General features: G+C 39.3%; 1 protein-coding gene across 2 annotated transcripts in view; it reads right to left on the bottom strand.

Annotated features, from left to right (window-relative positions):
- mdga2a (MAM domain containing glycosylphosphatidylinositol anchor 2a) overlaps positions 1-13,821 on the bottom strand; it is a 183,712-nt gene that overhangs the window by 152,929 nt on the left and 16,962 nt on the right. For both annotated transcript variants that reach the window (XM_017476272.3, XM_017476274.3), the window contains exon 2: positions 6,000-6,139. In XM_017476272.3, the coding sequence (XP_017331761.1) occupies positions 6,000-6,139 (140 nt within the window). The remainder of the gene's footprint in view (positions 1-5,999; positions 6,140-13,821) is intronic.

Below are 13,821 nucleotides of genomic sequence, written 5' to 3'. Positions count from 1 at the left end.
GCATGTCTTTGGACTGGGGAGGAAACCAGAGTACCCGGAGGAAACCCCCGAAGCACAGAGAGAACATGCAAGCTCCGCACACACAGGGCAGTGGCAGCAATTGAACCCTAAACCCTGAAGGTGTGCTAAGCACTATGCCACCATGCCCCCCATGAAAAGGTATGCATCTAATGTAATTAACAAACTAATTATAGCTAAACTACTATTCCAACACTGAAGAAGGTATGTGGAGAAGCTTTATAGGTATGATTCAATGGTGTCTCCTGATCCGTAAAGTGAGTTCAGTCTAGTCAGCCATTGCATCAATGGAGAGTCACAAAGAAAGAGCAGTTGCAGGTTCCATGCGCAAACTCTGCTGAACTGTGCTTTTCTGGGGATTGCGGAGAAAGTCTGTATAGATTTCAGTGGGAATCACACTAAAGATCCAGCTGTAGCCTCAGTTGTGTGAGCTTGTCCTACAGTAGAGAACGCCTCATGACTATCTCTTAAGGGGAGATAAAACCAAAAGTCTGAAGTTCTCATGTACAGTTCCCTCTGAAACTACTGGAATGGCAAGGCCAATTCATTTGTTTGTGCTATACACCAAAGACATTTGGCTTTGAGATCAAAAGATGGATAGGAGACAAGCATTTAGGATTTCAGCTTTTATTTCCTGGTATTTACATCTATATTTACATATTGACAGCTAGATGTGTTAACATAAACATACAGCCACCCATTTTTTAGGCAAGCAAAAGTCGAGGAACAGTCTTGAAGTAAATTAAAGTAAATAACACTTAATATTTGTTTGCATATCCCTGGCTTGCAATAACTGTGTTAAGTCTGCGACTCACTTACATCACCAGATTTTTGGTTTCTTCTTTTTTGATGCTTTTCCAGGCTTAAACCACAGATTCTTTAAGTTGTTGTTTGTTTTGGGGGTATTTCTCCCTGTAGTCTCCTCTTCAGGAGGTCAAATACATACCAAATTGGCTAATCATTGTCTGGTGATTGACCTGGCCAGTCTAAAACCTTCCACTTTTTCTCCCTGATAAAGTCCTTTGTTGAGTTGGCAGTGTGTTTTGGATCATTGTCTTCCTGCATGATAAAGTTCTTCCCAATTAATTTGAATGCATTTCTCTGTAAATTGGCAAAATGTTCAAAAAGGAAAACAAAAACAGCTGATGACAGAAACATTGCAAGAGCTGTGAAGAAAAACTCAATAACAACAGTCAGTGATATCACCAACAACCTCCAGAGGGCAGGGGTGAAGGTATCACAATCCACCATTCAAAGAAATCTTCAAGAGCAGAAATATAGGGGCCATATCATAAGATGCAAACCACTCATCAGCGGTAAGAATCTGAGGGCCAGATTGAAATTCCCAAAGTAATACAGAGATTAGAGATGGTATTATCAACATGTATTACAGTTCGGTATCAAAACGGTATGAAAATTTCATATCACGATTATCATGTCCAAAACTACCACGGTTATCAGTATTATCCCGGTATTGTTAAAATGTGCTGAAAATGTACAAAAAGTACTGATATACATACTGAAATCATTTAAACAGGTTTCATATTTGACTATAAAATGATGAATGGTTGTCATTAAGCTTGCTGCGATAGTCGGTACACAGTGTTCGGCCACACACCGATTACATCACTTTCCCACCACGGCACCACTCCCACTGTCGTTTTGCTTTTTTATAGTAATAAAAATGATTTAGTTCAGTTACAAAATGGACACTACAATTAAAAACTGAACTTGTCTGCTCAATTCAGCATTAGCTGAATGAGTCAGATTCGCAACACAAATCAGCACGAGTCAGATTTCATTTAGCACGGGACGAGAGTGGGGCGAGCTGACTGACAAGACGATGGCGGAAGATTTGGTTTAATATAAGCGAGTTTGTCATTGCACTGTTTTGTTGTTGTTGTGTTTTTCATTAAGAATAAGAATGAACCAGGGACATGCAAAGAGTTCCTCAGGGGCAGGGACTCAAATGTAAAAAAAAAAAAAAAAAAAAAAGGAAAAAAAGGGCAACATCACCAAAGAGATAATTTCACTAGTTTAACTACTTTACTGCATTACTATCTTTAATTTAACTACATATTCTTATCACCCTGGTAGACATTGTAAATGTAAATGTCAGAATAATGATTATGAGAATGACACTACTAATATAACGTAATGATATTTTATTTTTACATTTATAGAAATAATTACAACAAAACAGAAACTTTTAATTGAGGGATGAATCCAAAGAATCGTTAAAAGAAAATTTAAACATTATGAAATGTATTACCATCCACAAATGTAGTGACACAACCACTGTATGTCACTGACTATTTTTACATGGACAGCAATAATCTAATTACTGACCTTATTCTGAGTAAGACAATATTGTAATTAAGGTGTTTACATGAATCACTTTTAGATTATTCCTTTCATGTTCCCGTTCAACATGTTATAGAACATAGATCGATTAACGGCACATATCATTACGTCACCACGCCACGCTGTCTGATGTTCCCTCCAGAATTTCACGTATCAACGTACAGTTCATCGTCGTTATGGTACCGTATACAGTTTTGGGTGTTTCATTTATAATTTTACGAAAGCTTCAAGTGCAGTTAATTATTTGTCGTGCTATACGTGTAAATAGGTGACTGCTTGAAGCCATGGGTTGCGTCCAAATCCACGTACTTACCTACTACATGGTAGCTGAAGTACATGTATTTGTCCTACTATATTGCAGTTAAGTACGCGGTTTCGGACACAGCTGTGATCTCTTATTTGCCTTCAAACGGTTGAGCACTGCCGTGTGTGATCGTGTCCTGTTGTAAAATGCGGTGAAATCTCCCACACGGTGTTAATAGTGTGATTAAGTTGTGTACATGTCTGTAATACCCGTTGATAATACCACTAAAATAGGAATACTCCACATGTCTTAATTCGATTTGTGTTTACTTCAAGTGACTTTAGTCGGATTAATCAATATTTTAATGAATTAATCAATATTAATCAATAATTAAGGTAATCAATAATTCAATCACCAGACCTTAACCCAATTGTGCATGCATTTCCCCCTTTGAAGAGGTGACTGAAGGAAGAAACCCCTAAAACAAACAACAACTGAAAGAGGCTGTGGTAAAAGCATCACAAAGTAAGAAACCAACAATTTGGTGATGTCAGTGAGTTGCAGACTTGATGCAGTTATTGCAAGCAAGGGATATGCAACCACATATTAATAGTTATTTACTTCAATTTACTTCTAGACTATCTGTTTCTATACTTTTGCTCACCTAAAAATTGGGTGGTCTGATAAAAAACATAAAACATAGAACCCTTTGTAACACATCTAGATGTAAATACCAGGAAATAAAAGCTAAAAACCTAAACTCTTGTCTCATATCCATCTTTTGATCACAAACCCAAATGTCTTTAGTGTACAGCACAAACAAAATTAATTGGCCTTGCTGTTCCAATAGATTCAGAGGAGGCTGTATATCCATGTTAACACACTTCACTACCAATTTGTGACATTACACAGTTTTTTCTTTATGATTTAAAGTACTGTTACAATACAGTTTCCTTTTTAAGGTCATTCAAAATGGTCTAACACAATTAGGAAAGCGTCATCTAGCACATGGTAAAATTAGTACCATAAAAACGAGCTCAATTTTAAGACTTATCTATATCACTGGCACAAAATTAAACAATAAACATATGAAAAAGTGCACAAAAGAAATTAAGCTGGGCAATGTTTTTGGAAGAGAGACTGACTCCATAAATTCAGTTCAAACATCAATTGTAAAATGATTAAAACAATATTGTACTGTATGTTAAAGTATGGTCAAATAACCAATAATATACAACTGTTACGCTACGGCCAGCAGATGGCACAGTGGCTCGGCTCCAGACGAGTCATGTGACTTTGTTTTGGTTCGCTCACTACCTGCTTGAGCATTTAGTTTAAGTGTCTTTAATTTGCCCCAGGTGTCCATGTTTTGGTTGGGATTATGTTTACCATTTAAACCCCTCGGTTATGGAGCACTGCGCTCAGTATTATCGTTTGTATAGTTGATGTCGTTTGTTTCCATGCCTTGATTCATGATCGCGTTTTATGCCACGATTCCAGTTTCTCGTTTTCCGGTGAAGATTGCGTTTTCTTTGGTTTAGAGTTACGTGGTTAATAAAGACTTTGATCTGCATCCGCCTCCAGTCTATGTTACGTTACCACAACAAACTTCTCCTAAAACATCCTGTTCACAGTATTCTGTCCAGTAGATGCAAGTACATACATAAGGCCTACTGAATAGGAAACATTTCTTGAATAAAAAAATAAATAATGAACCCAGTTCAGTGTTGCCAGTAAACTTCTTTGAGGAATCACAAAATGGTTTTCCAACTACACACATGATAATATCCCGAATTTGTTTTTACTTAAACTTTGTTGTTGTTGTTTTTTTACAGTACATTAGAGGCAATTTGATGATTACATATGTATGTAATAATTTGATGATTATATATTTATGAAGTCTTTCATTACACTTTATAGCATTGAAGAATTTTGTTTTATCATTTTGGACTGTTAGTGATAATTATAACTCACAGAAATTAAATTGAGCATAATTACAATCACATGGTAGTATGCAAATAAAGCCAATTTGCTGATACAACTTAAGTTCATGCAACAACAACAAAAAAAAGTCATGTAAGTGGTCCTACATATAGTATAATCTGTGTACATTCCCTGGAAATATCAATTTCCAATGATATTGCTACTAAATGACATGCATGAGTATACTCTTGACAGCATGATATAAAATTATAGGATATGTTTGCAGTGTTTTCAACTGCAATGTTTTCATTGTATTGTACTACGTATTATTCATCCATTAATTAATTCATCTTTAATCAGAGTCCTGTGAACACGGGCCAAAGACAGGAATACAAACTGGATGGGACATCAATCCATTGCAAGGTACCATGCACACACACACTCACACTTACCTACACTATAAGGCCAAAGGTTTGTGAACATCTGACCATCACACCCATATGTGGGCCTTCCCCAAACTGTTGCCACAAAGTTGGAAGCACACAATTGTATAGGATATCATTGTATGCTATAACATTACAATTTCCCTTCACTATAACTAAGTGCCTAGCCAAACATGTTCTAGCATGACAATGGCCCTGTAAATAAATCATGACATAATCAGCATATGTAATCAGAGTGTGAGACAAACAGTAATTTGTAGTCCAATAATCAATAGTATTAGTCAAAAATAATACAATGTCATAGGTTAACATAGCTGCTATAAGTTGGTGTCACACCACTTGCCAAAGGGTAGGGAATACATGCAGCATAATATTTACTGTAGTACTATGCAATTTTAATTTTTAAAATTGGAATATTTGGAGTGGTGTCATTTACTCCACTCCACTCCAATCTCTTCCCATTTATTGCATCTTCTCAGCAGTTGCAGCAGGTAGCATTGCCATCTCGCAGCTCGAGGGTCCCTGGTTCAATCCTGAGCTTAGGTTACTATCTGTGAAGTTTTGCATGTTCTCACCATGTTCACATAGGTTTACTCTGAGTGCTCTGGTTTCCTCCCACCTCACAAAAACATGCACACATATTAACTATACTCAATTGCCACTATGTGTGAACGAATGTGTGCACTTGAGTGCATGGTGCCCTGCAATGGTGTCCCATCCGGAGTGAATTCTCTCACCTTGCACCTTGTGTCCACAGTATAGGCTCCAGATTCACCATGACCCTGACCTAGATAAAGATACTGAAGATGAATGAATGAAAAAAAAACTTTTAAATTTTAATGTAATTTATTAGTAATAATGCAATAAAGTCATTTTATTGCATGATTTAGGTTTTTGAGATTTTCAATCAGATGTTCTTGTATGCAAATTTTAATGTGATTCAACAGGTGGAAGGAAACCTCTACAGATCTTTGTGGGTTAGACATGAAGAGAAAGCTTTTGGTCACCTGTGGTCGTGGATGTCCTGAGACCAGGCAGGCCAGCTCGAGCGTCTCACCCTCCCGGATCGTATACACTCTCTCAGTGTAGCGCTCTTCCTCCACATTACATGCGTGACCAGAGTGAATGATGCGAACAGTTGGAGGAGCTGCACAAATTGCAGAGTGGTGGGGGGCAGACAGAGAGAAAAGAACAATCAAGCTTTCTATATAATTAAACCAAAATCAAAAACAATAAAGTGAATGAATGCACTATTTCAATCTTTCACCTCACTGGCCATAATAAAATACAATGGACCTGATGCATACAAGCAAGTCAATCTATCCCCTAACAAACACAAACAAGTAGAACTTGACACCAACAGCATCAACATTACCTCCAGGGATTACCTCCACCACCACCACCAATTCTTGTCCTTCTTGTTACTAATTTGTATGCCTCAATTACCCTTAAAATATACTTCAAACAGGAAGGAAGGTGTTTTTGAAAAACTAGATCAGACATTGCTTGACCCTGTTTGGATCATTTCTTGAAATTTAGTCAGGTCATCTGCTGGTTACAATGATAATTCCATATAAATCTGATAAACATTCAACTGCTCCTTCTTGAGATATCACACTAATGAGAATCTTGAACAGACAGTTACACAGATGGATAGACAGACAGATGGACACAGTGAAGGATGCATGGACATCCTGAAAACAATATAATTAAAAAATATGCACATCCAGGGATGCATATTGCACATAACAAAAGTAGTCAATTGATGAAGGCTTCTGCTACTGATCTCCCCACTAAGCAAGAGCTAAGCTTCCATACACCAGTCTCGATTGTTCTACTGATCTCCCATACTATGCACTCCCACTGAATGTGCACAAAGTAAAACTCTGTTGGCTTCCATTTGGCATGGCACATTATCACATAGCTGCTGTATGGTCTCACCTTAAAGTGTTTATATAATTTTCCAGGTGCATTTTAACAGCTGCAAAAACTGTGTTCTCTAACTGTGAATAAGTAACAGAATTTGAGACCAACTGAAATGGTGGTAGTATAAAATATCTGGTAAAAGTATTTTTATGAAAGAAATATTAACACTACTGACAAGTTATTTGTTGCAAGTTCTCAGACTGGTAAAACAGAAGACAAAATCCAAAATTATTCATGTGTGCCAGTTTCACAGACATGTAAGGCAGAGGCAAAAACTAGAAAGAGGCACAGGTCAGGCGATCAATAAACAGGATATCAGAGAATGAGCAGAACACGTAAATCACAAAACAAATTCAAAACTAGAAGAATCAGGCAAAATACAAAGGCTTGGTAAAGTCAAAAACACAAAGGAATTGAGCGTATACTTCACGAAAGGCGGGTGGTAGAAAGTCTGTATATAAAGAGGGTGTGTGTGTGTGTGTGTGTGTTGTGTGTGTGTATGTAATTGGGATCAGGTGTGCCTGATCAGATGTCCGGTGATAGTGAACGAGGCAGTGTGTTTGCATTCTGGGAAGTGTATGGGAAACATGTTGGAAGTCTGAGGAGTGTGCTGAACTGGCAGAACCCCCCCCCCCCCCCCCCCCAAAGGGCTCACTCTAGGAACACTGCTTCTCCTGGGCCTCCCACTGGGTCAAGGACCAGGGCAGTTGGGGTGGCTAGCTTGGAACTCATGGTGCAGGCGCAAAATGTCGTTCCTCTTTCCTGTACCCCCCCCCATTCCATAAGATACTCCAGTCGGCCATTCCTGCATCGAGAGTTCAGGAGTGTATTGACCAGATTGGCCAGCTGGCCTTTGATGTCAAGGGGGGGGAGGTGGAGTGGTGGCTGGGAGGTCAATAAGGGCCCAAGTACGACTGGTTTCAGACATGATACATGGAACGATTGGGATATGCCGTAGAAGATCAAGCCTATAGGTTACCTCACTGATTTGTTTGCTGAGCCTGAAGGATCCGATATATCTGGGGTTGAGCTTTCTGCATCTGTGGGGCTGTCGTAGGTCATGGGTGGCTAGCCATACACGGTCTCTTGGTTGGTAGTGAGGGGTGTTAACTTTGTGACGGTTGGCTGCAGTTTTGTAAGTTTGAATTACCTGCTCGAGACATTGATGTGCATCCTCTCATACCTGCTTACTTTTCTGAAACCAATCGTCCACGGCCGGTGAATAAGTGGGGTTGGCATTCCATGGGAACAGCGGCGACTGGTATCAAAGCACACATTGGAAAGGGGTAAGAGTGGCTGAGTGGCATAAGGAATTTTGGGTATACTCAGCCCAGGGCAGAAACTGAGCCCAATGAAAATGAGCCCAATGAGCTCTTCCCAAAGATGGGAAGAGCAGAACATGCACAGGAACCAGTCGATCTCCTGGTTGGCTCGTTCTACCTGGCTTTTGGCTTGGGGGTGATATCCTGACATTAAGCTCAATGTTACAACCAATTATTCCATAAAGCTGAACCATACCTGGGATGTAAACTGTAGACCCAGGTCACTCACTGTCTTCAGAAACCCCAAAGTATCTGAATACATGATTGAAAAGAAATTCGGCTGTGGCAAAGGCTGATGCATGGATGGGGACTGGAATAAGGTGGAGAGACTTAGAGAACCATTCAATGACCACCAGGATGGATGTGTTGCCCTGTGATTCTGCAGATCTGCGAGAAAGTCTATGGCTAAGAGGGATCAGGGTTGTTGGGGTATTGGCAGCAGCATGAGTTACCAACAGGCAGGGTTCCAGGGACCTTGGCTTGGGCACAGGCAGTACATGATTTTACAGCTTGATGCACATCGGCAAACATGTTCGGCCACCAGAATTTATCCTATAGCAGATGATACGTATGCTGGGTTCCAGGGTGACTAGTTGCAATGGTGGTGTGGGCCCACGTGATGAGTCTGATTCTTTGGCGAGTAGGGACAAAGGACCTGTTAGACAGGCATGAATGAGGGATTTGTTCTCAGGGAGTGTTGGCGATGGCCCGAACCATTCAAGCAAGCCCATGACACTAGAGGAAGGGAACATGCATTCCTCTTGGTTAGTCCAGGGTTCAGTGGCATGAATGGAGGACAGAGCGTCTGCGTCTGGAGGGACCAGCAGGCTTGTTGGGGGTTCAGGCATTTGGTAGAGTGGAGATATTCAAGATTCTTGAGGTTGGTGTAGATGATAAATGGGTGTTCTGCCCCCTTGAGCCAGTGCCAGCACTCCTCCAAGGCTAATTTAATTTCTCGGTTCTCAATGTCATAGTTCTGCTCGGCTGAGGAGAGTTTATTGGAGATGAAGAGTTTGGGTTTGTCCCCGAACCTTTGTGAGAGGATGGCACAAACCCCCGTTTCAGATGTATCTACGTTCATATTGAAAGATTTAGATGGGTCAGAGTGCTTGAGGGTGGGAGAGGTGGTAAAAGCAGTTTTAAGCAGGATCAGGACTTGCTCTGCAGCAGAGTTCCATATCAGGCATTTAGGATTCCCTCATAACATGCACATGATAGGATGAGCAATTCAACTGAAACCCAGGATGAAGCATCTGTAGAAGTTTGTGAAGAAATCATTGCAGGTCCTTAACATTTTGGGGAGTGGGCCAGTCTACAACTGCCGCTACCTTGGATGGGTTCATGGACACTCCACTGGGGCTGATGATGTAACCCAGGAACGAAATTGTATGCTGGTGGAACTCACATTTGTCTCCTAACCCTAACTGTGTGCATAGACTGATGGGGAAAAAGCAAATTTGATCAATTTTAAAGGAAATCTATAACACAATAAAATGTGCAAAAACTCAAGAGGTCTGAATTCTTTCTGGACATATTGTACTTAAGATAGCAGATCACAAACAAAACTTGAATTCTCAAATCTGACTGGTCAGAGGGTCAGAATATAGAATAATTGTTTATATTAATGTGCTCGTTCTAGTGCATTATCATTTAGTAACAACTCATTCACAGGAGCCTGTATGTTCCATATATTGCAATGGACTGGCACCCGGTCCAGGGTGTCCCCCACCTTGTGTCCCATGCCCCCAGGGATAGGCTCCAGGTTCCCCACGACCCAGTAAGGAAAAGCGGTACAGAAAATGGATGGATGGATGGATGGAATAAATGGATTTTAAAATGTGTTATTTAACAAATAAAATTGTATAAATATCGATACATTCAAGCATTCTGCAAGGAAATTTTACGCTAATTTTACATTTATGGTCGGAGTCTCCAGTGTCAGTGCTTTGTAACTGTCTATATGTTTTCTGTGAGTTTGTGTTTTGCAGTAACATGACAAGCTGCATTTTTATTCTTATTAACTTCAGGATAGAGGAAAAAGAGAGGCTGGTGAGGGAATGACTGTTTATAACTATATAACATAAATCACACCAGGAACTAACCTATTTCAGCCTTTCATCCTATAACATCACACTTAGCAACTTCAGTTAACAATATTTTCGTTTTTCTTGAAGCAGCATTAAATGTACATATAATGTAAAAGATTTACAAATACAGTGGTGCTTGAAAGTTTGTGAACCCCTTAGAATTTTCTGGAAAAATATCACCTAAAACATCAGAAGTTCTCAGAGTAAAAATTTTTTTTTTTAATCACATTAAAGTAGATCTGTAATCCCAGAACAGTCCCCTCCGAAAGAACTGGAACAGCAAGACATTTTTTTTTGTTAAACACTCTCAGTTTAAAATCAAAAGATGAATATGAGACAATATATCAGAATTTCAGCTTTCATTTCCTTTTATTTACATCTAGGTGTGTTTGTGGACATTGTCTGGCTGCATGAAGTTCCACCCAGTTAGATTGGATGCATTTCTCTTTAAAATGGCAGACAGAATGTTTCTGTAGACTTCTGAATTTATTCTGCTGCTACCATCATGAGTTACATCACGAAAAATGACTGATGAGCTTGTATGTTTTGGATCATGAGCATCCTTTTGGTAGATGTTGATCTCGGTTCCAGAACTTTTGTGGCCCTTTGTAAATCTCTCATTGCGAATTTCAAAATTGGCCTTTCAATTCTCACTGCTGATGAGTGGTTTGCATCTGGTTGTATGGTGTATGTATTTCTGCTCTCAAAGCCTTCTTCAAACAGTTTCTGCCATCAACTGCTGATGTTTTTCTTGGCCCACATGTTCGATGTCTGATTGTTAGTAAACCTGTTTTTTTTTTTTTTTTCAGAACATTCCAAATTGTTGAACTGGCTATGCCCAACACTTATGCAATGGTTCTGATTTTCCCTCTTTTATCTGCTTCAAAATGGCTTGCTTTTCTCCATAGACAGCTCTCTAGTCTTCATGTTGGGTTATCGTTATTGTCTTCACAGGCAAAACCCATGGCTCAAACCAAGATCATACATTCAGAGCTATTAAATGTTTAAACAATCAATTTAACAGGGCACACCTGGGCAACAAGAAACATCTCTCAGTGACATGTTCCAATATTTTTGATGGCTTGGAAAATGGGTTGGTTAAAATAAATTATGCCATGTTCTAAGTTGTTTAAAACATCTAGGAAATGAAAGCTGAATTTCTGATCTGTTGTCTCATATTCATCTTTGATCTCAAACCCAAATGTCTTCAATGTATAACAAAAACAATTGGCTTTGCCATTCCAGTACTCTTGGAGGAGACTGTATGTTAATAAGTACAGTAAAGTATAAGGATTTATGTCAATAGGTAAAAAAAACACAACACTAAAGGGGCACACCGGTACAATAGTATCTAATATGTTATGATGCTAAATAATAATAAATAATAATAAATAAATAAGCCTGTGTAAGTGATATTATAATACTATTAAATAGCAATAGTAAAAATCTGTAAATGGAAAAATGTGAAAATTCAATTTTATAAAATCAAAACACTAAATGGTAATACAAACCATTAATTTTATTTTATCTTCAATTTTACATTAAATCCAAGGATTTTTGATGCATAAATACATGTCACGATCTTGCCGGCAGATGGCGCTGCAGCGACGATGAACACAAGCAGCTGGAGACCGCGTGCACGTGCTTGAAGTGCGCATGGACGATAAGACTTTGTTTACAATGGACATGTGCACTTGTTTTGGTTCCTGTTCTGTCCCCGCCTGGTTCAGTTATTGGCGGAGGGTGTGTTTTGAAGGGATACCAGCTGTCAGCAATTAAGGTAATTGTGACTGGTTATTTAAACCCCTCGCGTTGCTGCGCACGACAGGCAGTATTAGAGTAGCAACTAATAGAGGAAAGACGGAATGTATAATGGTGCCAGGCGGTAATGTGCCCATGCTCTGTCTAGTTTCCTGCTCTTAGTTGCAAGCTCTAGTTAAATGAGTGTTCATGCTGGAGTGAAACGAGTGTTTCATGCCTGAGTGAAACGAGTATTTCATGTCATAGTTGTGTTCTAAGTTTAGTGCGTCATGCCTCATTTCTAGTTAAAGGATAAATGTTTAAGTTTCATGTTCTTTGCTTCAGTTCGAGTTTTTGGTTTAGACCTTGTTTCCTGCCTCCTCCTAAAAAGACTTAAGTGTAAATAAAGATGTTACTCCTGCCCTTATTTCCTGTTTGAGTCCTGTTTCGTAACAATACATAGCACTAATAATTTGTCCAACCACATAAGTGTGTGTGTGTGTTTTTCATTTTCTAACCAAGCAGGAGTCACACCTGATTTTTAATCAGTTCAACTTGTCTTTCAAGGAAATGTTGCATGTGACTCCTGGTTGAGGCCTGGTTGAGTATTTATATTTTAATAATTACAATAAAACAGCCATTTTTTGGAGAGATGAATCCAAAGAATCTTTAAAAGAAAATTTAAACATTATGTAATAAAACAAAAAACTACAGTTTTACCATTCACAAATGCAGTGACACACTCACTATGTCACTTACAGTCAAATCAGTAAAACTATTAATTTCACAATTAAATTTACCTTTGGCAGCAGCACTTTGATTTCCATAAAACTGCAGCACTGCTTACTGAACTGGCTTTTTAGTCTCAAAGCTCGTCATTTTTGCCTTCTAATTTTCATTTAAAAAAAGATTTTAATGATCTTATATCAAAATTTTTTCGTATCACTTAGGCTACAAGACTAAATTTACCATATTAATTATAGTAATACAAGTAACGATATGTATATGCTATAACTAATATAGCCTACGATATAGCCTGTGTGTGTGTATGTGTGTGTGTATATACAGTATCTCACAAAAGTGAGTACACCCCTCACATTTTTGTAAATACTGATTATATCTTTTCATGTGACAACAATGAAGTAATGACACTTTGCTTCAATGTAAAGTAGTGAGTGTACAGCTTGTATAACAGTGTAAATTTGCTGTCCCCTCAAAATAACTCAACACACAGCCATTAATGTCTAAACCGCTGGCAACAAAAGTGAGTACACCCCTAAGTGAAAATGTCCAAATTGGGCCCAAAGTGTCAATATTTTGTGTGGCCACCATTATTTTCCAGCACTGCCTTAACCCTCTTGGGCATAGAGTTTCCCAGAGCTTCACAGGTTGCCACTGGAGTCCTCTTCCACTCCTCCATGATGACATCACAGAGCTGGTGCATGTTAGAGACCTTGTGCTCCTCCACCTTCCATTTGAGGATGCCCCACAGAAGCTCAATAGGGTTTAGTCCATCACCTTCACCCCCAGCTTCTTTAGCAAGGCAGTGATCGTCTTGGAGGTGTGTTTGGGGTCGTTATCATGCTGGAATACTGCTCTGCGGCCCAGTCTCTGAAGGGAGGGGATCATGCTCTGCTTCAGTATGTCACAGTACATGTTGGCATTCATGGTTCCCTCAATGAACTGTAGCTCCCCAGTGCCAGCAGCACTCATGCAGCCCCAGACCATGACACTCCCACCGCCACGCTTGACTG

The sequence above is a fragment of the Ictalurus punctatus genome, chromosome 9 (assembly GCF_001660625.3).
Source record: "Ictalurus punctatus breed USDA103 chromosome 9, Coco_2.0, whole genome shotgun sequence".
Lineage (NCBI taxonomy): Eukaryota > Metazoa > Chordata > Actinopteri > Siluriformes > Ictaluridae > Ictalurus > Ictalurus punctatus.
The sequence above is the reverse complement of the archived record's forward strand: the minus strand, read 5'-3'. Positions and strand labels throughout refer to the sequence as shown.